General features: G+C 40.5%; 1 protein-coding gene across 7 annotated transcripts in view; it reads left to right on the top strand.

Annotated features, from left to right (window-relative positions):
* PPARGC1A (PPARG coactivator 1 alpha) overlaps positions 1–24,707 on the top strand; it is a 371,540-nt gene extending 346,833 nt beyond the window's left edge. For all 7 annotated transcript variants that reach the window (XM_074587715.1, XM_074587717.1, XM_074587716.1 and 4 more), the window contains 8 exons: positions 103–148; positions 257–330; positions 8,202–9,114; positions 9,675–9,779; positions 9,916–10,036; positions 18,772–18,893; positions 19,248–19,399; positions 22,294–24,707. In XM_074587715.1, coding sequence (XP_074443816.1) covers positions 103–148; positions 257–330; positions 8,202–9,114; positions 9,675–9,779; positions 9,916–10,036; positions 18,772–18,893; positions 19,248–19,399; positions 22,294–22,397 — 1,637 coding nt within the window. In that variant the 3' untranslated portion in view covers positions 22,398–24,707. The remainder of the gene's footprint in view (positions 1–102; positions 149–256; positions 331–8,201; positions 9,115–9,674; positions 9,780–9,915; positions 10,037–18,771; positions 18,894–19,247; positions 19,400–22,293) is intronic.
* The last annotated feature ends 2,306 nt before the right edge of the window (positions 24,708–27,013 follow it).

The raw sequence follows: 27,013 nt of genomic DNA, 5'->3' as shown, positions 1-27,013 counted from the left end.
ACCGACTGACATGGGATTCCAGCATCAAAATAAAAAGAAATCTTTTTAGTATACTTTATGGAGTGTTTCAATATTCCATAATTGTTTTCTTTTTCCCTTTAGCCAAACCAACAAGTTTATCACTTCCATTGACGCCCGAGTCACCAAAGTAAGTACTAAAAAGTGCAAACATTTATAAAAGGGAGGGGGGTTCAATAGATTTTGGCTACAGCAACTCCATTTCAGCTTGTTTTTATAAATGTGCCCTGTCTTCCAGTGATCCCAAGGGTTCCCCATTTGAGAACAAGACTATTGAACAAACCTTAAGTGTGGAACTCTCTGGAACTGCAGGTGAGAAATGGGGAGTGCTGGCTCTTCCTTTAAGCATGGCTTGTGTGTGTGTTTGTTCATTTTAATATACCACATGTACACTGAGATCTCACAGAGGTCTCCAGTAGATTAACTTCAGTGCAGTTTAGCATTCACTTTTTATCCAGTTACCTGAGAAGGAACGTGTTTGAAAATACGGCTACAAACCTACACAAGAGAGCATAATTTCTGGGAAAATATGAATGAAACCATTTATCTGTTATACTTCCCCATTTCCCCATAGATTTGTGTACTGCTGAGCACCATCTTTCAAAGACAAACCCCACAGCACAGTGTAATAGATGTTACAGATGGAAAAGTTATGTCATCCAGTCTGTCTCCAGGCCGGTCTAGGGCTCTACGTGACTGCATGTTTCAGTGCTTTGTCAATTCTAGATTAATATGTCACAAATAACAGCTTTCTCCTCTACCACTGAAAAACTATTCCATAGCTTAGAGGTAATTTTTTAAATTGGTATTCATTTTATATTCTTGCTCTCTCTTTATTTCTTCCGTTAGCATGCTTCACACAACCTCCCTTTATCCTCCTCCTCCTTTCAGAACCCTGGTGTTTGTACCTTTTGAAGATTTGTAGATTTTTTATTATGTGCTGGTTTAGTTCATGCATCACCCATTGCAGTCATTTAATTCAACTGCTCTTCCTTCTGCCGAAGTAAATTCCTTCAGACTCAGATTTGTTTTATTGCTTTCCTCTGATCTCTGTTTTGCCTCTGTTTTCCTGAAGTGTCCAGAACTGAGCACAAGAGCACACGTTGCGCTCCGCCTGAGCTATTGACAAGACTGTTTTCTTTCTCAGTTGCGTAACATTGGAAAAAAATACACGTACTTGACGTGTGTTCTCTCAGGATAACAGTGGATTGTAAATGGTGTGATCTCTAGTGTTTTGGGGGGCATAGCAAAACGTACCTTCAGGTACCGTATATCAGCTTGGTGCACCTGAATTCAGTGGCGGCTTTACACAAGAGCAGCCCCAAGCACTAGATCTGTGTATGTACTCTGGGCTTTCACCTCCCTACAGCCATCATTTCACTTTTTCAGAAACTTCTTCATTACTTCAGCATTAAAACATGCGCACTTTCTTCTGCCATGTCTTGAAAACCTGCAGTCTTAGTAATTTCTCTCGTGAGAAAAGGAAGCATCTTTCCAATGCACATCCTTCTTTTTGCAAAACCAACACAAAGTGGGCAAAAGTCACTGTATGCAGCAGGATAATCCCGTTCAGTGCCAGTAGGCCTGAAGCATGGAGAAGCCTTTTTTATCGTTACTGGAGAGCAAATCTGCACAAGGGTGCCCATTTGTAAGCACACTGGTAAGTCAGTGCTTAGTGCTGCCAACTGAGAGGGGCAGATGAGGTGACTACAGCGGAGTGGTACAAGCAGCCGTTGAAATCACTGAAGGGAGCGGTGTTTTCTCCCAGCCAGAAAGTCAGCAGGCTGCTCTTCCCCTCAGCTGACCAGACAGAAACTGGGAGTCGCTCTGACCCCTGGATAGTCCTCTAGTATTCCCTCCATAATGGCAACAGGAATGGTCTTGGTATCACCAAATTCAATCCGCTCCATCAGCTGTGCACAGAGGAGGAAACAAAACAGCTCTGTAGCTGTCCTAGACAATATAACCAGGAGAACTAGCACATTAAAAAATGCATCAGAAGCTGTGAAACAGCAGGACTGGATGAATATGTGAACAGGAACGTTGTACTATGCAAACAGGACTTTTTTCCCCTCTGGCAGTAAATAGAGTTTAGCTAGAAAACAAACTGATGATAATTAGGAAGAATAAGAGTTGGTAGAGCGGGTGTGACCAGGGAGTTGGATCAGTGTTATCAAGCAGTGTACATGATGGTGGCTCTTGGACTTCACGTTGCACTTGCTCTTGTCTTCACAATGCCTGGTGAGGAGAGGTTTCAGGAGATTGTATTTCGTGACTTGGTAGCTGTATTAATTTCTGCTTTCACATGCACATATATTTTACTTTTATATTTGTGTATATGTATATAAATCTATAAAAAGATGAGTGGTTGTGCATGTCTTACTTTTTAAGTCATTTGTATTGCCATAGCGTCTTGTTTCATGCATCTGCTTGTGCTGGAAGCAGACAAGTACATAACAGAAACAATATCGAGTAGTGAAGAACTTACAGCATATGTGAGTAAATCATGGCAGAATTGGGACCCACTTCAGTAAAAAAAACCACCAACCAAAAAAGAAAGGAAAAAAATAGTGGCAGTAGTGATTAATAATACCTTGGAGTTCTTTAGTGAGACCCTGGCAACTCCAAATTATATCCAGATAACCGCATTGCTCATTGTCCTTATATAGGGCAGTTTGCACTGTACAAGCACTATTTATTATAATTTAAATAGGAGTTGCCTTGATCTCACTGCCGAATTGAAAAGACCATTAGCACTGCTGCTCGCACTATCGAAGCACAAAGTATTTTAATATAAATAGCAGCTCCCTTGATCTCTCTGCTGAAAACAACATTGGTTCCCTCACTGATGAATTAACTATAGAGTAGAAAAATAAATAAATAAAAGCATTTCCCACATGAGCCATCAATCTTGGTCACATGCACATTTTAGATTCATGTATCTAAAGTCAAACTGAAACCATTCTCTTGCCGATGCTATATCTTGCTTTACAATAGATTTGTTAGTAGTTGCGAATGTAACGTTGTCCTCCCTAAAACTGTCAAAACATTGATTTGTCAAATTACAAGGAACAAATATTTTTTTAAAGTGTTTTCGAGCCACGCGTAAGAATTCTTTGAATGCACTTTAAATACATGGCCCGTGATAGAGGAATAAGTCTATTGCTATCTAAAAGCCCAACTCCTGCAGCTGATTTCTAGTGCTATTCTAAGGAAAGTGAACCAGAACATCACGATGTGGAGGGAGTCCTGGAAATTTCAGTGTAAGAAGAGTCTCGTTCTGAGTAGAAGGCTCACAAGAGGTCGTTCTCCCTTTCTTTTTTTTGCACGGCTAGCTGCATTGCCAACACCTTGCTAAGAGGCCAGGGGCTTGAACCTCTCTAATGTCTTCCAGGAACAGGGGACATTTCTGTGTCACTGGAAGACCTCTTTCCTCTTTGTTACCAGCCAGGCTGAGGGGGCACCTGCAGGCACAGGGACTAGGGGGATGACTCCCCCTCTGGAGGTGGCTGTGTTTCTCTTGGCGATCGAGGGCTCCTCAGTGATTGTCTTAGACTTTCTGCTGACCTTCTAAATGCCACAAGTTAGATGGCGTGGCTCCTAAATGTTTGAAATTCAGCACTCTCTGTTCTCTCGGTGACTTTTTAAACCTTCACTCCTAAATACTCAAATCCATCACGTAAGTGCATGAAGCGAGTTTACACGCTTAAGGCTCAATCAGTAACTGGAAGGCTGTTGCCACCCTCTTACCTACAACAGGTGACTTGGTGAAAAGTCTCTCATTTGCACACAGATCCCTGTAATTTAACTGAGTGTAAAACTCCTCACCAGTCTTTCTTGGATGCAAAATTTGATTTCTCCAAAAAGATGACAGAAAAGGCTATATGAACACAATCAGCCTGAATAGTTATTTGGAATTCATGAGCATCCTTGAGGGTGCTTATACCTTGCTATTTGCCCACCTCTAGATTTGTGTTTCCTCTTAGTTGTCAGAACAAATGCTTAAAATCTATCATACAAGAACTTGTTTGACCTCAGAATGATTCTGGTAAAATGAGACGTGAGATGCAGAGAGTTGTCCGGAGGGAGTAAAATACAGTAAATTATTTGATATTTTCAGGCATCTGTGTTTAGTCTCTGCAGCACTGTCAAGAGGATTAAAATGAATACTCAACAAGCATGTAGTTTTTTATTATATGATGCCTGTTTAATTTTATTATATTTTCCTGGCTTCTGCAATCTTGTGTCATGCAAAGCCTCTTCTGATTCTTTTACTGAATCGAGCTGTTATCCTGTGTTCAGTGTTTTAAGTGGCCTTAAATAATATTTCCCTTGACAATCCATTTTCAAACTTAAAAGGTATAAAAGTATTCATTCTCAAGGCCTCTCAAAAGCCCAGCGCACACGTAGGAGGGTTCTGGGGCTGCATTCCCCAAAAGACACTAATTCTCAGCCCCCTCAAAGCACAACAAACGTCATCAAACATTTAAATGCTAACAGTTACAGTAGAGTTTTAGAAAGATCAGTGTCTATGTAAAGCAGCATTGGAAATCAGTCCTAAAAAGTCAAGATGTCATGTTCTATGCAAAGGCATTCCCCTAATTTCTGCTTATCAACCTAGGTGAGCTAAATGAGTTACTAAGGGATTTTTTTAGTGAAGTTTTGGAATGTATCAAAAGTTTCCCAGAGACTTTCTCGGAATAAGTTGCTCGGCCGAGGTGGCAGAGTCGGCACACATGCAAACACCTTTTGTTGCACAAGCACAGAGAGGACGGTGCTGCTTTGGCAGCAGTGCTGGCAATTGATGTACGCTGTTTTCAAGCACAAGATCGCCGAGTGAGTTCGTAGTATATAGACGGAGCAAGGCAAAGTGCAAACGTACCATTTACCGAAGCCATTCAATTAAAGAAAAGTCCCTACAAAGAAAATGGTTTTATAGCATGTCATGAAAAAATACTTGCCTTTTACTTTAAAAAGAAGAAAGACTGTTTAAGGGGGATGATTGTAGAGTATGTACCGCTTCTAACAGATTTGCTGTGCAGAAGTACATAAGTGTGAGTGATGTAGAGGTACTTGTTTATTATAGAGCACATTTCAATGCAGTAATCATAAATATTGCTAAGGTTGTGCTCTGTTGAAATATGACCTACATACTCTTGATTGTTTGTGTTACGTGATTTGTCTGACACCCATTACATTCTGGGTAATGGCAGCCATTTGTTGCTGTGCACAGCAGGCTCTTTTGACAAAAGAAAATAGGCAGCAATAAAAAAGCTATAGTCTGAATTACATTCTGCACAGCGCTGCACTGCTGAGAGTTTGTGCAAGTGTGTTAACAATGCTCTGAACTGCCTCTTGTCAGCCTTCAGCCCGTAATGGCCATCTGTCCTTCCATAAATCTGTCAAAACCTGCTAAGTTCAAGAGAGAGCACAGAATATACCTTGTACTGTCAACGCTAAAATGTACACGTTGGCGGAGAAATCGGTGCGTGTGAAATAATCCAATGGTTATAGAATATTGTAACGCCGTTGATGGGGGATCACGGCCCATGGTGAAGATAACCTGGGATTAGTGAAGATGAAGCAAGTGTGCAGTCAGCTGGTTTTCTCAGAGTTCATGGTTTGGAGACTGGTCATAGGACGCGCTGAGGGTGGACTCTGTAGTGGTGACATGAATTCAAAACTTCACTCCCTCCTCCGTCCCCCGATGGAGGTTTGTTCAAAAGTTAAATGAACATTTTCCAACTTTTATCCGTTTCTACTTGCCTGTGCACTTCCTGCTTCTGCTGAAAACCAGGAAAAAAGCCAAAGCGCCACGAGGAAGCCCTTTCTTAGGCTGTCCCCAGCACAGTTCTGCCAGCAAGAGAAGTGCCAGTAAATTTAGCTCAGTCTGTACTTTTGGAAGAGTTTTTTTGGTAGGGCCTTTTTTTTCCCTTCCTCTAAAGATTGTTGGACTCCTTGTAGGGCTTCTGGAAATCATTGTGCCCTGTGTTTATCTTACTTCCTGCCGGGGCTAGCTATAAAGAAGTGGAAATGGAAACAATATTTTATTTTGAAAATTGGATTATCTCTGGGGTTTCTTTGCCTGAAATTCTTAAAATATGCATGTTCATTGTGGAGGGGTTGTATTTCTACTTCATTCCTTCTTTAAAACTACATCCAAGAAATCAGTAACTAACCCCAGCGCCTCTCATGGGCTGTGTCATTTCATGAGTAAAAGTGACAGTTCTACATTTTTTATCTAGAAAACGGTTTTTGCTTACTCAAATCTTTGTTGAATCTGAGCCTGAAGTTTTCATCCAGAAATTATTACTGCAGAATTTTGAAGAGGACTTTTCTCTTTATTTTACCAAAAATTCATTTGGTAGTCAAAAATACTTGTTGGTGAGGAAGCGGACAAGGTGTGAAATAGGTGCTGCTGACTCAAGGGAATTTTTGGGAAGGAAGAAAAAATCGAGGACTCAAATTAAAAGAAATAGTTTAACAATGATGAACTTGCACAAAACTTTTTCATTATTAAATTCAAATTTGAGGCAACTATGGTTTTAGGTGTCATTATCTTTGCCTCAGTTTCCCTGATTTTTGTGGCATTAGGCAAAGTCTTCACGTAGCTGTGGGTAGCTCGTAACCTTTTTTTCCAAACATTCAGACAAAATCAAGCTTCTCTCTCACATCAAGTATTCATGCCTTGGTACTCCCATCTTCGTTTTTTCTGGAACAAATTCATTGCAGCTAATGCAATGGGACTCCCAGTCTCCATTTATGCTCCTTAGGGAGCACTATGCATTGATGGACGCTTTTCCTTCTTTACAGCAAAACACTATAAAACATGTTCCATTTGCATTGATCTGCTGAGCTCTGTTGCATGCTTAAAAATACAAAACAAAACTCTATAGCCATGTTTGAAATACACATTTCCTGTAAGTGTGGCTGCCCTCTCTTTTCATTCTTGCTAAGGAAGTAATGGAAACTCATTGCTTGGGCTAGAAGAAGAAATCTTCAGCAGCATCAGCTTCTGGAGCGCTTAAGGACGGTTTGGATTATCTAGGAAAACTCCCTAATCTCAGTCTAATTTCTTTTATTTTAAGCATATATACTTCTAAATTACATTAGGATCAATGAGACAGAAACAAATTTTTTAAACATAGCATGCTAAGTACCTTCCTGAAGAGTGATTTTTTCCTAAACAGTTGCTGCAGTTTGCTGCTACTCTGCTCTGGTGTCCTGGGTTATCCTTTTGTAAAGCCTGAAGAAATTCCATGATTTCTACAGAAAATATTGAGAGTTATATTCTACCCTTATAAAAATAGTTGGAAGATGCTGTTTCAGTTCCCAGGTTTTACTGGAATGGGCTGTAGTCCTTCCTGCAATTTTGTCTCACCATAGTGATATAATCTGTTACTGTTATAATGTGAACAATCCTGGTAGTTAGTGGTATCTTAGTCTTTGAATACTTCTCTGTTTCATTTTGAGTCCCTACTTCATGACTCTCACTAATATTTAGTTCTAAATGCAATGGTTCATTACGATTGCAGTTGTCCTGTTCACTCGTGTTTCAGTTGCAGAACCACATTTCAGGCAAAATGTGTTAGTTATGCTTACAAGAATGTATTATACATACATTAGCGATGGTTTAATAAGTTAATGAACTGCGGAGACAAAGAGTCATTGCGGTTGAGTTGTGGAGTTGCTGTACTTCCTTGTATTCAAGTAGTTCTGCATCCTACCAAGGTTCCTTTGGTAGCACTCCTTTATTTTTCTTAGGCTTGCTTTTATTCAGGTTTTTGTCTGCTAATTTCTTTAGGTTTTTGACAGTGCCAGTCTTTTGACTTTTGATTTTTGTATCAAAATCTTTTTTATTTTTAACAAAAAAGCCTTTTAGGTTTTATCTCTTGATCTTTTCTATGAAAATCTACAGAGAGAGAGGCGGCTGTCGTGAAGGAAGGGGAGGGGCAGAAATGATGCTGAGGATTAATGGTGATGCATTAGTAGTGTTGCTATTGTCGTTACCAGACCTTTGGTGTCTCACACCCTAAATACTCTAAGTCCCAGTGTTAGTAGTGTTAAAGTGACACAGAATGGGTCTTGCTTTGTATCTGTTCTAAAGAAGCATATGAGCCGCCTTTATAAACGTTGTGTGTGTGTGCTTAAAAATATTGTGTTCCTCCTTTTTTTCCCCTTAGGCCTAACTCCACCTACGACCCCTCCTCATAAAGCCAACCAGGATAATCCTTTTAGGACTTCACCTAAACTGAAGTCATCATGCAAGACTGTTGTACCACCTTCAAAAAAGCCCCGCTATAGTGAGTCTTCTGGTTCTCAAGGAAATAACCCAATCAAGAAGGGTCCAGAACAGTCTGAGCTGTACGCACAGCTTAGCAAGACTACAGTACTGTCCAATGGACATGAGGAGAGAAAGACAAAACGGCCCAGTTTGCGGCTGTTTGGTGACCATGACTACTGTCAATCTGTGAATTCGAAATCGGAAGTACACATTAAAATATCCCAGGAACTTCAGGACTCCAGACAACTAGAATTTAAGGATTCTTCACCTGGGTGGCAGTGTCAGATTTGTTCTTCTTTAGAACAAGACCAGTATTTCAAGAAAGAGACTTTACAGACAAGTAAGCAGGGATCCCTCGGTAATAACAGAAAACAGCTCCAAGACCAGGAAATTCGGGCTGAACTGAATAAGCATTTTGGTCACCCCAGCCAAGCTGTTTTTGATGAAGAAGCAGATAAGACCAGAGAACTAAGGGACAGTGATTACAGTAATGAACAATTCTCCAAACTACCTATGTTTATAAATTCAGGACTAGCAATGGATGGTCTCTTTGATGACAGTGAAGATGAAAGTGATAAACTATGCTACCCTTGGGATGGGACACAAGCCTATTCATTATTTGACGTATCGCCTTCTTGCTCTTCTTTTAACTCTCCATGCAGAGATTCAGTGTCTCCACCCAAATCCTTATTTTCTCAAAGATCCCAAAGGACACGCTCTAGATCAGGGTCCTTTCCTCAACGCAGGTCTTGCTCCCGTTCTCCATATTCCCGATCGAGATCAAGGTCGCCCTGTAGTAGATCCTCTTCAAGGTACAGTACAGCAAATTCATGTATCATAATCGTAGTTAAGAAGGAAAACAGCAAAAACATAAAGCAACTTAAAGGAAAGAAAGAAAAAAACAAGAAATAACTTAATCCAGTGCAACTTATTCTATTGCTCCTGAGCTGATTAACTCTGAAGGTTATGGGGTTGCTACAGAAACACTTGTTGCCATTATCCTTTAAATTTGCCAAGTTTACACTTTCTGAGTGGAGCCAGTCAGGTCAGCGGCAGAGCAATTGGTGAGAGACGTACACAACTAACCTTTCCCATTATCTGTGAGCTGCCCGGTGCCAATCTAGCTGCAGTCCCTATCAGATGAAGTTGACAGTGGCTGACTCTCTGCTCTGTGTTAGCCTCAATAAGGAACATTACAGAAGGGCAGGGGGGTGAAATCACTTGAGGCCCCTTAGTTGACTAGGAGATCTCAAACTGTCACTGGAAAATCTCACTGGTAGCTTAGAAGAAATTGTGAGTTTGGGGAAGAGGTAGAAAATGGTGTTAATAGATTCAAACTGAATGACAGAGGTGAATGTGTTTCTTCCCGCAGATCTTGTTGCTATTATGAGTCCAGCCACTGTAGACACCGAGCATACAGAAGTTCTCCCTTACGTGCAAGATCGCGATCCAGATCACCGTACAGTCGCAGACCCAGGTAGTGCATTTTGCCCGCCTTTGGTTTGCTTTGCAGCTGGTTCTCAAGAGATAATGAAGCATTCCACAAATTGTATTACTAATTTTACATTCACAAATGCAGGTGCTTGATTTAATGACTAAGTTATGTTTCCTAGATATGACAGCTATGAGGAATATCAGCATGAAAGATTGAAGAGGGAAGAATACCGCAAAGAGTATGAAAAACGGGAATCTGAAAGGGCCAAACAAAGGGAGAGACAGAGGCAGAAAGCAATTGTAAGCACCATGAAGATAACTTTCATTTTGAAATAGATTTCTGGTTTTTTTCTTAGATTTCTAAAGCTAGCACTCAGACTTTATTTTCCTTTTTATAAAAGAAAAAACATAATACAAAAATCTGCTTACGTGTATTTCTTAGTATTTTGAGTTTTAGGCAAATGCGTGTTTTCATAACAATTTGCATTTTGATGTTACAATACTAGTTTTTTCAGGTTCTATAAATTGCAAGTCTCCAAGTTTTTCACAGTCAACAGATACAAAGGGCTTACTAAAAAAAGGTTTCATCCCAGACAAAAGACAATTAAAAGTGAACCAGTCTATTTCTTATACAGATCTATCAGTGAACCTGTATTTCATACTATATATCACCTGCCAGAGTGCCAGGAGTCAATGTCTATTTTCTATATTTCTGTTTTTTTACATAAGCAGTATAAGGCGTCAGCTTACATACCGATCGCTGGACTTCCATAGTAGCTGTAATTGTCTATACAGAGGGTGCAGATGACAGAATTCAAAACTGGGATCCAGAAGAATGATTTTTCATTTTTTTTTCCCCTGTCTATGACTCGGTTAATTTTTAAGTTATTTTTAGCAAAACAAATAGTCTGAAGACATGATGCAATTTAAAAATGTCACTTAACACTGGCCCTTTCATAATGAATATGTATTAATTAATTATTTTGTTCATCAACGTTCTGTATGAAACAACTGAAATACCTGAGGCGAAAGAAATACCCATGCGGGGATGAGCAACTCTCTTGGCTGTTGTAGCAGTAGAACAGAAGAATGGCTATTAAACGGACAGGTGGCTTTTGCCCCTTTTTAGTTCCCCATTGGCAACTGTGTGATGGTTTTGATAAATTGGGAGCTGCTGTAAATCTGGACTCCTCTTGTAGTTGCTAGGCCCATTTAGTGGCTCACCTTAACATTTTCCGCTCGGTTTTCTGTGTCCTGCTCTTTCTGTTCAGGTGTACCTTCACTGCTGTTCTGGCTGTGCGCTGGCTCCTGCATGAACTGGTGCAGACTGGGACACTTCATCTTCGTTTCCAGATTTTTCCCTTAGTGCTCTGTCTTAGTGCTCTCAGGGCTCTCCAAAATTAATAGGTCTTTCTTCCAGTGCTTTTAGTGGACTTTGTAGTAAAAGGTGATTTGTCACACACTCGGCAGCCTTTCTCCTAATACTTACACCTACAGAACTGGGAGTGTGTAGGGATTGACAGAGGCTGGTGTAGTCTACAGCAACAACAAGTTCTGGGAGGGAACAGACATCTTTATTTTCTGGGTTTTTTTCTCTCTGCTACTGTTTTTCTGCCTGAGCTTCATCAAATCGTTTCACTTTTCTCTGCTTCATGTGCCCTATCTACAAAATGCAGGTGATAGGTGTATTTTGCAAAGCATGAGATTTAGAGCTGTAACATGCTCTGCTGTGCTGATCTGAAACTCAGTGAAGGCAATGGAATGATTTTGCTTGCCTTCAGACAGGGCTATATTTAAGTCAATTGTTGCACTTAGTTTTAAAATATCTGGCTTCCATCTGCTTAGAGATGAAAGCTACCTTTCAGCAATCGTAACTTACACTGGTTATTCTCTGTTAGATCTCACACAAATTAGAGATTCAAGTAGACCTCTGTCATGGGTGTATCTTGCTACTTCTCAATTACTGTACCTTACTGGTATAAATAAACATGAATCCTGCTGAGGAGGTAGAAAAATTGATTTAGTTTAAAACAACAAATATTTGGCAAGTAGCTAATCAAGAGAAAAGGAAAAAGGAAAGAACTTCCTATGTTAAGAATTTTAGACATTTCAAAACCAAGGTTGAATTTATTTTCTTTCTAAAGTGAGCATTGGCACGTTAATGAACTTCATAAATGAAATTATTTATTAATAAACATAAATAAATCAAAACTAAAAAAGTAAATATCAATAAACAGAACATGGCAAAATACTAAAATCCAGTCACCTGTATAAGAGCTGCAGGAGATGTAAATGAAATCCTATTAACTCCTTTATCCAAAGTCTATCAGCCAATCTGTATTGAATCATGCCAGTTTATTCCCTGTGCAAATAAGTAGGGGTTTGAGGACAGCAAAGAAAGGAAAGCCCCGAGCCCATGAAGTCAGTGATAAAATTTGTATTATTTCTAGCATTCTCTGCTCCTTTTCTTATTCCTTTTGGCTTATGAGTCTCTTCTGTGTTACTCTTCTTTCTTGAGGGGCTCCTCAACTCGTTTATTGTTCGGCCACAAGAATCTCCTCTCTCTTTCCTTGAACTCTTTCAACAGTCCCATAAATTTAGGTTTCTTTGCTCTATGCATTGGGGAACTTTTTATTTTCTTTCTAGCCCATTTTTGTGCTGCTGCAACTGATTCATGACCACATACCTCCAGATACTGTTAAAAGAGTGGCTCGAAGATTGGGCAGTACTGAGGTGTTACACAGGGCAGGTGGCTTTTCTTCATGAGAAGCCCTGTGCTGTGATCTCAGGAGTTAGTTGTAGAAAGGATGCACAGTGGAGAGGGAACAGAAGCTATGACTGAGCTAAAAGCCATCAGGTATTATTGGTTCAATATCTAGAATTAGTCTCCGTGTGACAATAAGCGTCGGAAACGTAGGAAAAAGAAATGGGAAAAAAAAAATCACATATTTTAATCTGTCAAAACCATATGTGCAGCAATGCCCTCTGATTGTGCAGGCAGCTTGTATTTTGGCAGACGAGAAGGCATATTGGCAGGATGCTGAGGAGGCTCGTTTTAGAAGCCTGTGCTCATGCTACGTGGTGGAAGCATGTTTAAACGGCTGCCCCTTCAGTCTTGCACACAGCACCTTGGCTGCAGTAGCTTCAGATCAGCTAGAAGCCTGGGCTAGCATTTCCCTGTATGGATTCCTGAATTCCTATCTAGACTTACAGCTATATACAGGTGGTTTGACTTCAAAAGGTACTGCGATATTATTCTTCTTTTACTTTTCTTCTTTTCCTCTCTCCAGTTACTGGAGACTCAGTGCCTTTTTTGTGGATTAGGGTCTTAATTTTGAGCAGTCACACTCAAAAACTATGGGCTGAGCCCACAAGATATTTTCCAGTTAGAGAGTAAGAGAAATGTTTTTGTCATTCATTCATTCATTTATTTATACTTTTGATCGTGATGCCTTTGCTAACTGAGCAAATGTTAGCATAGTTTAGTTTAGTCTTGAGTTGATTTATTTCACTGGGTCCCCATTTTGTTTTAGAATGGGTCCTTATTAAACATAAGGATGGTCTGCCACCAGGACTTACTTTAACTTTATAATCAGATCACGAAATCAGACCAAACCAGATCACAGTGGAGACGCGTTCATCGTGAAACTTGAGGACTGACTGCAGGACAGGACAGTCTACTTAGGGCTTTGTAGAAACTGGGATCCAACCCCCAACCAAGGTAGATCACTGATTTGCCAAGAAGACTGAGGACCCTTTTTTTCTTCTGATACACCCCAGGAAATTTCAGAGTTATGCGGACTTTTACTCCAGCAGCTCATTAGACCATGCAGCAAATACTTCCCAAGGCATGACATCAGAAATAGTTAGCACATTTCAAGTCACCAATTCATGGTTCCCCATTGACATGGTGCATCAGGGCTGGGAGGTTAAACAGTCTGATGAGCAGCCTGGTGTTCTGGATCTCTGCTACACTGCTGCTCTGGCCACGATACTGACTTACTGTCGTATCCTCCCTGCAACTCGTTTACTGCCTACACTGGCTGCTGCCAGGAGGTGTAACAAAAACAGCTTTTATACCTGAGTAGAAAGCTACTATTAACATTACTACTTTTCATTTCTAAGTGCTGACAGCCTCCATGAAACAAGTATCAAGAGTCCCTGTCCCAGAGAGCTTACAGACGTAAGAAGATAAATGCGCTGTGAGGCCACTGCGGCGGAAAGAAACACATGGTTTCAAAGAAAATAAATTGCTCTACAACAGGAAGGCAGGAGAAAGGTGGTTTCATAAATGAGTGCTTGGCTTCTCTAAAGTCTAAAACCAGGGTCAGCCTATAATGGAGTGCATTTCCACTAATGAAGGATCCAATGTACATTGTATATTTAGTTTGGATTTTTTCGTCATTGCTCATCTTGATGGCTGTGATCCCAGGCACTCTTAACTTTGCTGTGTGAGATACTGAAAATGTATCAAATGGATTACCTAAATCTTCAGGTTTACTGGTCCATCATTATTTTTCTAGCAGTCACCATGTAGCGTGGCTAAACTGTTAGCCACACGGCAGCACTTGACAATTTAGTGCAATGTTCTTTCTTTTTTTTCCAGTTTTCATGACTTCCGTTTTGCTGTTCATGCTTGTCCACAGGTCATACTTGTTCTTCTTTAATACAGAACCTAAAGGAAAATTTTCTTACTGTTACCAAGTCAGAATCTTAAGCTTCAATGGCTTTTTCCGTCCATAAAGTTTCTATTTTTTAAACTCTGCCCAACCATTCCCATTGCGCTTTCAAAGTGGTATTTGGCCTCCAACTCTAAGGATATAAGTCTTCATGGCTTTCTACTGGAAGAGAAGTCACTTGGCGTGGAAGGCAACACAGGCACACGCTTGCACCCAGCCAGCCTCCCACGCTGGAGGAAGCAGCAGAGCCTTTGACAAGCCCATGGCAGACCACAGCTTTAAAATGGCCCTGGATTTCTTCTCTTACCTTCGCATAAAGCATTACCTGGCTCTTGGAGAACTAGGTGTGCACCACAGATGCGCAGACAAAAAGCGGTAGGGAAAACGGGGACAGCAGCGCTATGAGGTGTTACCTCATAGTGTTTCCCACAGACCCTGCTTAGCAGCACCACAGGCAGGCAAAGCAAACAAGTGTTGGGTGAAGAAGCCCAGTACAAAAAAACATGCAAAAACTAATACATCTAATGGTCTGTGCTTTAGTTCCTTGTGAAATAAAGGATTAAGAATGAGGAAGGGAAAACAAAATAAAGCTTTGGAGGAGGCCTTTGCGAGACAAAAAGTCCTTACCATCAGTGAACGCTTTGCAGGATGCGTGGTCCCATTATTGACCCTTAGATGTGTAAGGTATATCCTGATCATGTTTTCTCAAGTTTTGACATTCTAATGCTATAGTATTTTCATTTGAGACTTGAACTACTGCTTTTCAGTCTGAGATTTTCTGCCACATCTGCCTATTCAAATGTTTTTACTGCAAGGAGGAAAGAGCAAGATTATGAAGAAGGAGCTTTAGATAAACTGAAAGAAGACAGACATGTTAGGCCTGAGGGAGCTGGCAGGACTCTTCTTTCTTCCTTCTTTTACCTGGCAAACAAGGAACTACACTTAAAGCTTATGATGCAAAATAAATCGTCTGCACTTTTGGGAGGGAAACATGAACAGTATCTTCTGGAGTTTCCTGCAGGAGCCCTCTGCCCGCATTAAATGGGAAACAAAAAGCTTTTCTCTGCCGTTCTCTAGGTTTCCAAGCCATATATCATCTCCTCTAACAAGTGCACTAAAAAGCGTACTTAATATGCACATACGGACTTTTGCATGTAACTTATTATAAAATAAAGGTCTTTAACATTTAGGGGTATGTTGTAATCTTGTTAGGCTTGTATAGCTCTTATTACTAATGGGAATAAAAGGCAGGTGTCTCTGTGAATACAAATACGTTCTTCATAGTTGCTTTAAATAAACCAAAGTTAAGCAAGACAAAGACAATGCTGTATGAATCCTGTGTTCTGCAGTATCTTGTGCCATCATGGCACTCTGCTTAAAAAAATACTTGAACACATCTCCTCATGTGTGCACAGTGGAGGACATATGGTTCATTTCAGCTTTAAATTTGAATTTCCTTAATTTTGCAGGTTTAACTTATTCCCTTAATGCTAGTTTAACAGGCCTTTTTTTAATTGTTCGGTTTTGTTTTATTACAGTTGTCTTAAAGGGATATTAGAGATATAAAGGTTATTAGAGGGATAGAAGAAGGAAAAATTGCACAGGCATGCACGCAGACTTATGGAAGAGCGTGCAATAGTTATTTCCATCACACTGTAATATAACAATCTCTGTGTCAGTGAGTGAAACATTATGTTTTTTCAGTCGAGATGTATTATCTCAGCTAAAGTATATTAGACAGTCTGCTATGTTATGTTCTGCTCCATCTGGTCAGTCATTTAGGTTCAATAGCAAGTATCAATGGAATTGTTTCTTATCAAGTGTTTCAGTGCGGTTAAATCCTTGATTTGGTAAAACAGTCTGAAAAAGTAATTACTGTGCATATGCAGATTTTCCTGTTTTTGAAGTTTATGGCACCCAACCATACTGGAAGTACGCAGAATTAGAACGGGGGAAATGGAAGAAATGCAGATTTCTGTTGCTTACACTCTACAGTCCCTAGCGCGCAGAAGCCCTACCCAAATTCTTCTGTCAGGAGGGTCACGCTCTGGACTGGGACACAGTAGAGACAGAGATAAAAAGCAGCAGCTGTAAAGTCCCCCTCTTCCCTAAATTTATGGCCACCCATGAGCACACTTTTAGACATGTTAGCCTCTCGAAACTGCACTGCTATGGCAGAGAACAAGGGCAGCTTTTGGACCATGCACTTTGAAGACATAACATTTAAAAATGAAAGTGTCCGTCCCAGCAGGGTTATAGAGGACTACCAAAGCAGTCACCTTTTTTTCTTACGTAATCAAAAGAGGCAGTAGTTTCAAGCATCTAAATGAGATACCTACTTGATCCCATGGATTAAGGAGAGCACATACTTATTTTGGTAGAGCGACTAGGGACTCCACCGGGCTGACCAGGGAGCTATAAAGGACCCAGGTGGTTCCAGTGGTCACTTCTTGTGCCGTACCTTAATGCGTAGGGCTTTGGCGTACAAGTGTTTGGTTCTTGGATCTCTGTTTTCTGCAGCTTTAAACTCACTTCATTTCTCAGGAGATTAGAGTAACTGGATCTGAGCCCCTGAGATGCACAAGGCCAGGAAAAGAGTCAGCAAAAATAGTTGACTGAGTGTGCTAGTGAGAAGGAGTTTCTGTTGGGAGGATGTCGTACTAGTTTCAGCTTCCTGCTGCAGGAATTGTTTATTTATTTTGCCTGAAACAGTTCCTGGGAGCAGAGTGCTCTCCCGGGAACAGGGAGCCAAGATTTTGGGCCCCCATAACTAAGAGTTCTGATGGCTCCTTTATCTGAAGTGAGTGCTCAAACAAGTAAACAAGAGGCATCAGGATCATTTCTGTTTCCGCATGTGCTTTGTCCTGATCTCAATCCTATTTTCTGTGGTCCAAGAATGACCGGTGCCTTATGTCTCTGTGGGGACTCATGGAGAAGACGCATTTTGTGCTATATCTGAATTGTAACACTGTAAGCTACCTGTCTCTTCAGGCTAGGATGTTTCTGAGCAGGAATGCAAGTCTATATTTAGGTCCCTAGAGCCTTTTGCATCACACACGTGAGGTGCCATTAGCCTTTAGGCACCTCCAGGTTACGATAGTCATGAATTCTCAGCAGTCAGTATAGCTCCTTCGGCATTCGGCACCTAAATTCCGCGCAAGTCTCAGGTGCCAACTGATGGTTTAACTGACATTGCTCCGCTGATTGACAGATTTACACCAGCTGAGAATGTGGTGGTGGTGGTTCGATTTATGGGACAAATGTGTGGGTGTGTAAGGGATGAGCAGTAGGACTGGTAGTGCCGGGGTTCTTCAGGCCAGAGGCAATCTGAGACAGGAAGGCTGAGCACCCAAGCCATGTGTATCTGGTGCTTCTTTGCCCTGATTACCTTAAGGTCAGTGTTCTGAAGATCTTTTTTTGCCTTTTGCTTTGCTTGCAGCTCACTAAATGGCTCTACCCTTAGTACAGTGTTCGTCCAAAAATTCATAAAGCGACTCCCACAGGCTTTCCTAGTCCTTCTGTCATTCTGATGAGCATTTCCACTCAGGAAGGAAGGCTATGACCATGACTCAATTGTTTTGAAAGTATCTTTGATGCTTTGCTCCAAGGATCAAAGGAACATGCAGATGACACCCTAGCCTGTAAAAATCAGGGACTTCAGTCAGGTTTTTTTTCCAAAGAAACCAAAAAGTAATGGTGACCACAAGATATATTTTAATGTGCTGCCTCCCCACCCCCAAAAAAAAAAAAACAAACTTATTTTAATAAAAGTAACCTTCTGGACCCCTAGCAGTTTTCTCTCTATTTTAAGGTATGGATTATGGTGGAACAGTTGATTGCAGGATGAATCAGCTATTGAGTCATCTGAGTTTATAATGTTATGTTTGTAATACATTTTGTTATGTTTGTGGTACATTTATGCAATTATTCTGTACTTTATACTACTCCACAACTAAGATGGGTTTTGTGCAGTGTTGCATAGATGGCAAGAGAAAGGGAGTTCCTCGTTTGAAAGGGTTTACAGTCTTGGAGGGGAAGTGGAAGAAAGGGTGGAAGGGAAGAAGGTGCCGTAGGATACAAAGGGAGTTGTCTGACAGCGTGTAGCAGAACAGGGACAGCAAGCAGTTAAACCTTCCAGGGGCACACCACCTGACAAATGTAGTGTTATTTAAATACCTTAGACGCTTTCCAGGAGTGAACTGTTTCACTTACTAGCAAGATGCAGTAGGTCTTCCACAAGAGACTATGACTATAGTTACGTATCCATGTGTGTGTATTTGCATGCGTATATGTATAGGTTCATCTCTATTACACGTTCGTTAAAAATATGCCTTCCCCATTGCTGTTTCTCAACAGGAAGAACGTCGTGTGATTTATCTGGGTAAAATCAGACCTGACACAACCCGAACAGAACTGAGGGACCGGTTTGAAGTTTTTGGTGAAATTGAGGAGTGCACAGTAAATTTGCGGGATGATGGGTAAGAACTTTTGAGATTACTTCGTGTTTGGGAGCTGCCGTATTTAAAAAAATACAGCAGTAAGATTACTGGTATGGGAGTTACCAGTGTAAGTGCTGTGACAGATGACATGCTGAGTTCAAAACCTTATTTATTTTCTTTCATCCTTATTTATTAATCTTGCTAGTTGAGATTTCCTGTCCCAGAAGTAAGTATTTAGCTGCATGACAGGACAATCATGCTGATAAATGGGTGCAGTACTTCTGGCATTTCCACTGCTGGATCTCCTGCAAGTTCTTGCTTTCAGGAAGGGGTTACGCTAATGGGCATTAACTCTTTTCAGCTTTTGTTCACAACTGTATTTTTCAATTGCAGAGACAGCTATGGTTTCATCACCTACCGCTATACTTGTGACGCCTTTGCTGCTCTTGAAAATGGATACACTTTACGCAGGTCAAATGAACCTGACTTTGAGCTGTACTTCTGTGGACGCAAGCAATTTTGCAAGTCTAACTATGCAGACCTAGGTAGGTATTTTGCTCTATGTGAATTGAAGTACATAACTGGAACCTTGTAACTCAGGATAATTTAGGGTTTGCTTCTTTTTTGTTTGCTGCTTATATTATTTCAATGAGTGGGAGAAATTAAAGGAAGTGGTTTTCACTTGCTGGAAGAAGTTTAGAAGTCTACTAATCTGAGCTCTAATCTCAGCTGGCTTCTTTCATATATTTCAGATCATGAAAATTCTTTCAGCGCCCTTTTCCATCATTATCAAAAATAAGTGCCCAATATTCAGTAATCCATTTCCATATTGAAATGGTAGCACCAGAGAAACCTCCTGCACGCTTTACTATTCATTGCTATGCTACGACTGCTTGGTTCTAATACCTGTTTTGTATATATGACAGATAAACAGAGAACAAAGTAGATGCCTCAACCCAGAAAAATTCATTATGATTTTTACTTTGCCATGAGTTGTGCAGTAGATGTGTAGAACTTGCCAGAGACACTCCTTAAACACAATTCATAGTTTCTCAGGTTTGAAAGCTAGAAGGGCTTGTGATCAAATCTGACCCTTAGTATAGCAAAGGCCACAGATCTCAACTGGTGGTTCTCAAATTGTGCATAAGCAAGAAGGTGTCTCCTTGCAGGGACTTCTGGAGAGCTTAGCAAATCTCTTGGTGTTTGCTGTCCCACGGATGTGGGGCAATGTGCATACCAGTCCCCAGACCGCAGTATGTCTGGTGTGATAACTCCAGTACCTGGTGTGCATATTGGCTGCGATAACACATCTGGGTCTGTCCTAGTCCTGTCTGGGCAAAAATGTGTGATTCTGCCCTATGCTCTGGGTCGGGGTGGGATGCTTCCCCTTGCAAGGATGTCTGGAAATGTTCAAAGTCTTGTAGCAGGAATACTGGGGTTAAGTATATGCATAAAGAGACCATGCAGACTACCAAAACATCCTCTGTAATACCATAATATATTATAAACTCACCTCTAATTTAATTACCTTTTAAAATGTAAAGTATTCATTAAATGTTAAACCTTTCCTAATACCTGTATAAATAGACTAAAGGTATGGGAGATACTCTTTGCTGAATAACATAGCAAGGGACTTTTTGCCATTGAATCTATATTAATCAGATATTGTGTTTTTTATGAATAAATGACCACAGTCATTAAAATCTTTCATAACCCTGTAACACAGTGCTAATGAAATCTTGTATGTGCTGCCCTCGGCTTTGTACAATGCAGGAAGTGAATACAGATAATTTTTTTTCTAACCAATTGATGTCTTTTCAGAATAAATGATAAAGATGATACGCATTGTTCACAATGAATATGCTATAATTCACTTCAGTGGCTAAACAGATAATGTAAAGCTAAGAAAAGGCAATTGACTGCTGAAGAGATATAGGGTTGATGTTGAAAATATAAAAGGTAGCTAGACATTTGTCGAAATGTAGGCTGATAAAAACAGTAAAAACAGATTGAAGTCTTGACTTGATTTGACTTATCTTCAGCACTGGAAGCCAGGGTCGTCTGTGTATCTCAGAAAATCTAGGGTTTAAAATAAGTTGTCTGAAGGAAACCCTCTTGAACATTATTCATCACTGGGAGTATTCCCTGGCAGGTCTCTCCATACTGAGTGGGATTCCCATAGTATCTGTGAGCAGGGTATTTTCACTTTGTCCTGCTGACAGCTTGAGCTTCTGTACTTCAGACTGCATTCCCTGTATTTTGCAGAGTATCTGATAGAGCTACATAAGAAAATGGCAGGATGAACTTTAAAATTCATGAGCTAGTACAAGGACAGAGAGAATTAATCAGCTTTGGGTTGAGTACAGAAGAAAGAAAACACTTGAAAATAGTAGTCAGAAGTTTAACACCTCTCCTCTGTGACAAGATATTGTCTTAACAGAACTTGTAATGAACATTTAATGTACAGTGTGTCTTATAGTGGTAGATGGGGAGTTCTGATTAATTCAACCCATGAAATGGTAAGAAAAGGGCACTCTCTTAAAGGAGCTGTGACACAGGAACCAGGGAGAGTCAGTGTTAAGCAGAGATGGCTCCAAAAGGGAGTTCAATGCTTGCAGCCACGTCAATAATTTCTGTACTGGAGCTGTATGGCCCCAAGCGTACAATCCCTCCTCTGTGTGAGGAACATGATGACGTCTGTGCCTGAGCAACTAGCAAAGCTGGAGCAGGTGTCGCAGGTCACGGGACCTGGGCCATTATTGCTGCTATGACTTAGCATATATGCTGCAAAAAGCCGAGGAGCCCACCTGAGGTTGCTTGTACAGCAGTGCAGAGGCCCTGCCCTGAATTGCTCACACTCGAGACAGGCAAACTCCAAAAAAATCAGAGCGGAAGCAAAACCAGAGATTCAGGGAGGTGTAGTGACTTGTACAAGACAAGGCAGGGCAGGCAGGAGCAGCAGTGTCCCCTGCGCCGCTGCACGCAGGCTGCTCTGGCTTTCTGCAGAACCATCCCCTGTTACCTTTCTCAGGAGAAGTAAATCATGGATATTGCATGTTGCAAAATGATGTTGGAGTTTTGGGTAAAGCATCTGTCAAGATTATCTGGACTGCTTTGAGATCTATACATAGCAGTGCGCCGGTGCTCAAGTCCTTGGAGAGACTGTTTACCTGCTCCCTATGTACACACGGTTTATGGTTCTCCCCCACTGCTGAAGAGACGTGCCGCTTTTGTTAAGTCCTGCTTCTTACCAGAAAGCTCTGTCCATACCTAATGCTCCTCTGATCACCTTTTCTGGACTTTTATTGTCCCATAAAGTTGCGGTTGTAAGTGGATTGTTTCCGCAGTGCCTTGTTTGTACCATTGTACAGAGAAAATAATACAAGTACTTGCTAGTGGTTGTTGCCTCTTGTCTAAACTTGCATCCTTTGGGTTTCAGATTCAAACTCAGATGATTTTGATCCTGCTTCCACTAAAAGCAAATATGACTCCATGGATTTTGATAGTTTACTTAAAGAGGCACAGCGGAGCCTGCGCAGGTAACATGCATCGCACCTGAGGAAAACAGAGGGATGGCGAATACCTCACGGACATCACGTCCTTCAATAATGGACAAGTAAAAAGTCATGCTTAGGAATTTCTCCTACTTTACACTCTCTGTTCAAAACCATGGTTTACATGAACACAGCTGCTCGACGAGTGGAGAGGCGGGATGGCTGTCCAGTAAGCACATGCGTGTCCATGGGTGTCAGCTTTGCTTTCGCGGGTGATCGGTGGCGGGGGAGCCGGGCGTTCCTTGCGAGTTCAGTGCAAACCACGAGACATGGCAGCAGTTCCACAGAGATACACATACAACGAAGAACTGCAAAATCTGTACATACTGCATTTTAACAAAAAAAGAACAAAAACAAACAAAAAAAAAATTTGAGAACTATGGCTGCTGATGTCTGGGAATCAGACACTGCATTATTATTTTTTTTAAATGAAGCTTCTTCTCACAACACAGTGATAATATGACAATCCAGAAGAAACCACAGGTCCCAGAAGCCTCCAATCTGTTTTAGCTTTGTTTCAAGTTTTTTATTTTCTTTGTTTTGGTTTGGGGTTTTTTTTGTGTTTTGGTTTTTTTTTTTTTAATCCTTGCAGAAGAGAAAATGAAAGGCTCAAGCTTCCCTAACGTTTTGAAGTTTCATTTTTTAATTCTGACACCCATGTAAATGTCTACAACGTTGATCTTCCACAGCAAAATTTTCAAAGCCTTGTTAATGGTCAAATGTGCAGCTTGTTCAGCAATTTATTCTAATGAGCGGACGTGGTGTTACATTATTAATGAGAGTTGGATATAACTATCTGGGTGTGTGCACAGATAGTTTATTTGCTACATTCTCTGAAGTAGTTGAGTATTTACAAATGTTAGATGGAGTATTTTTATTTATGTACATACTGTATGACGATGTTCTTTTTTGTTACAGCTATGCACTGTAAATGCAGCCTTCTTTTCAAAAACTGCTGAATTTTTCTTAATCAAGAGTACTCAAATGTAATTATATGAGGTGAAACAATTATTGTACACTAACATATGTAGAAAGCTGAACTTACGCTTATATATATTTGATTGTAAAAAAAGAGAGAAGAGCGTGTGGGTGAGGGCGTGCGTGTGTATATGTGTGTGCGCGTGTGTCTGAGTGCAAAGACGCTTTACACACATTCATCCCTTCTTTGGTGAGCTTATATAAGAATTTTGTCAAGAATTATCCTAGCCCAAAAGGTATTAACCACTTCTGCAGTATTTTTCCACATTTTTCTCATTGCTTGATTTTCTTTTGCAGTTTTATACACTGAATTTGTTAGGGGAATGAAATTTTCTCATCTAAATTTTTCTAGGAGATATCATAATTTTATGTAAAGTCTCTCAAATGGGTAATCATTAAGAAATGTTTTTATTTTATGTATCAACAGTAGTTTTGGAACTAGAGGTCAAAAATCTTTTTAAAATGCTATTTTGTTTTAATTTTTGTGATTTTAATTTGATAAAAATATGCTGAGGTACTAAGTACAGTATGATTTTTACAGTAATTCTGTGTCTAAACACTGTTCTTGAAGCCAGTAATCTTTTCATTGGCAGAGTTTAATGATGGTATTTATCTATATTTTTTACAGTTATGCATCCTGTATAAATACCGATCCTTCATTCCTTTGTTTACTAAAGAGACATATTTATCAGTTACAATTATCCTATTTATTATAAATTATGAGATGACTAAAATAATAAAAAGGCCAGTGGAAATTTTATACCGAGGATGCATGACGGTTGTCCTTTTGGAGTAAGTGCTTCGTTTGGAAATTCAGCTTTTGCAGAAGCAGTGGGTTGTTTGGGGTTTTTTTCTTTTTTTCTTTTTTTTTTTTTTTTTACTATGCACTAGCATGGCCTCAGATGTGCCCATGACATTGTTGCTGATGACATTGCTTCTGCTAAATTAAATAGAAACTTCAGGAAAGAAAAAAACCACAAGAGTAAACTACTGCTATTCTGAGCATTGGAATTTCATCTGAACTCGGAGTCTCTAGTCTGAATCAGCAAAGTTTGGAATTTGCTTGCGAATGTATAGATTTGGTATTCTATTACTGTTTGGCATTCATGACACCTCTTAAAGGTATGGCACACCTAACTATTTAATCTCCTTTCCCACTCCCAATCTTAGAAAACCGATTCCACCCCCATGCCAGTGCGGTTGATTTTGATGGCTGCATTCATTTTATCACCAGCATATTGTGTTCTGAGAGATTCCACTGTCTGTCCTGTCGGATGCTTGCTTGACTTTTTGGCTTCTTATTTCTCAGTAGATAGATAGCAATAAAAAAAAAAAAAAAGGAAAAGAACTTTTTCGGAGGTTCTGTGTTACAACTGTAACATTCTTTAATCTGCATAATTCTTGTTGTTGCTCTGTAGGTTAAAAATGCAGGTATTTTAACTTTGTGTGAATGCCAAACTAAAAGTTTACAATTTTCCTTTCTGGATTTTGAGTATCTTCTGTTGTAAAGAAAAATATTAAAAGCAATAAATTATTTTTAAGAAATCAATATTTAGTATATCATATTATGTGTTCAAGGACCAGATGCATTACCTAATTTGCCTTTAAATTTCTGTGATTAAATTTTAAATACATTCTCTTTTGCCCTAGATTGCTGACATGAATAAATTGGTGTGGGGTTTGGGGGGGGGATTATTTATTTTTCACCAAGCAGGCATAATGACATGAGTCAATTTTTATTTTTTTTTCACTGGCCTGGCAAACATTCTCATCTTGAAGATGGCTTTCCTCTGTGGATTTACAAATTACATATGAAATTAATCGAGCTAGGATTGCTGAATAAAGCTATTTGTATCCTTTGTAGACACGGTAGTAGCTAACCCATCAAAATATGAACTTGGCGTTTCCTTTTCTTTTTTTCTCCCCCAAGAACATTTCAAATTAGCACATGTACCACATTGTCACCGGAGGCAAATTGCAGCATAGCTCTGTGTGTCTTTTAGATGAAGATTGTACTGTTGCTTTCACGCTGTGGTAAGTACCACATCCACGATACAGGTAACAGAACTGGTACTTAGAAACTACGGTCTTTCCTAGAGCTGTAACAAAGTAATTCCTACGGAACGTAAAATGCTCCAAATCCAAACAGAGGGAGCCTAAAATTGAAGAAAAATATCTGTGTGAAACGACTCTGAAAAGCAGTTGGGCTGCCATCGCCAAGAGCAGCACTGAGAGGAAAGTCTGTGCCTCTGGGGTATGATACTTGGGTCAGTTGAAAAAAAAAAACCAACCACACCTTCTTCTCATCCCTTTAGATGTAAGCTTACAGTAGGTAATGATTATGTGTCCTTTTTGATGGCTGTAATGAGAACTTCAATCACTGTAGTATAAGATCTGATCTATAAATGACCTAGAATAGCCATGTAATATAATGTGATGATTCTAAATTTGTACCTATGTGACAGACATTTTCAATAATGTGAACCACTGACCTGATGGAGCTACTGTAAGATTTGTACAGTAGGTGAACATGTAAAGCTACTGGTTGGACTATGCTGAACAGGGAAAGCAAGATATTAGTTAAGCCCAAGCTGGGCTATTTTCCACCTGCCAATTCTACATGTACTTTTGTGGTTTAATTCATTGTATGAAAATTCCTGTGATTTTTTTTTTTTTTTAATGTGCAGTACGCATCAGCCTCACTGAGCAAATAAAGGGAAACGAATGTTTCAAATCCACTTCTGTTTCTCTTTTTTATCACAAGTGACAGGTTCCCCCCCCGCAACTGGTTGTGTACTGGGTTTTCTTTTACTCTTTCTAATGGTCGTGATTGATTTCAGATAGTCGTCCAGATCACACCGGCGTTACTGCACTTTGGGCAGGGGACAGAACCACTCGTTTTAATATATTTAATGGTAGAAAGGCGCTATCTGCCTTTCTGCTCTGAGCACCCAAGGCTGTTGAAGGGCCGACATCAACCTTGTAGGAAAACTTTTAGGAAAACTTTTGAAAAATGCTCAGTGGAGTTTTAAGAGTTGCTGGCTCGAGTTAGGAGGGGGTGGGGAATGTGAGGGCTTTTCTGCGTGGTCATGCTTGGCTCCAAGTTGTGCAGGTAGCAGGGACTGACAAGTCCAAAATGGTTGGTGTCTTCCATCCTGAGATGATCAATACCTGTACTAGGAAAAAGCACCATCATGAGAGTCCTTCACCAGCCCCTCTGTCTCAGCAGACGGGCTAGGAGGATCAGGCAGGTAGGTGGCTGGACAAGCATGGGTTCTCTGAATCCTTCCTGGACGGTACAGGGTGCAGCAAGGTGGGCTTCCACACCGGCATTGACACAGGGCAGGCAAGAGCTAGGCGAGGGGCTGGCAAAGGGTTTTCACAGCTCTCTCCTTTACATGCACGTAAAAAGGGGAAGGAATCGCTTTTCTTTGGTTTGCTCAGGGTTCGTTCACAGGTAGCCAACGCTCCGCTGTAGGCCTATCCTGTTGTGTCAACAGCCTTCTGTGGGGCTTAACAGCACAACGCTGCACGACCAACTCTTCTCGTCTTGATGTGTGCCGCAGAAGGTACCCGAGGCATGATGCGAGGAGCGGCGTGGGGCAGCCTACACAGCTAGTGGGCTTT

The sequence above is a fragment of the Larus michahellis genome, chromosome 5 (assembly GCF_964199755.1).
Source record: "Larus michahellis chromosome 5, bLarMic1.1, whole genome shotgun sequence".
Classification (NCBI taxonomy): Eukaryota; Metazoa; Chordata; class Aves; order Charadriiformes; family Laridae; genus Larus; species Larus michahellis.
This window is presented reverse-complemented; position numbering and strand designations above follow the sequence as displayed.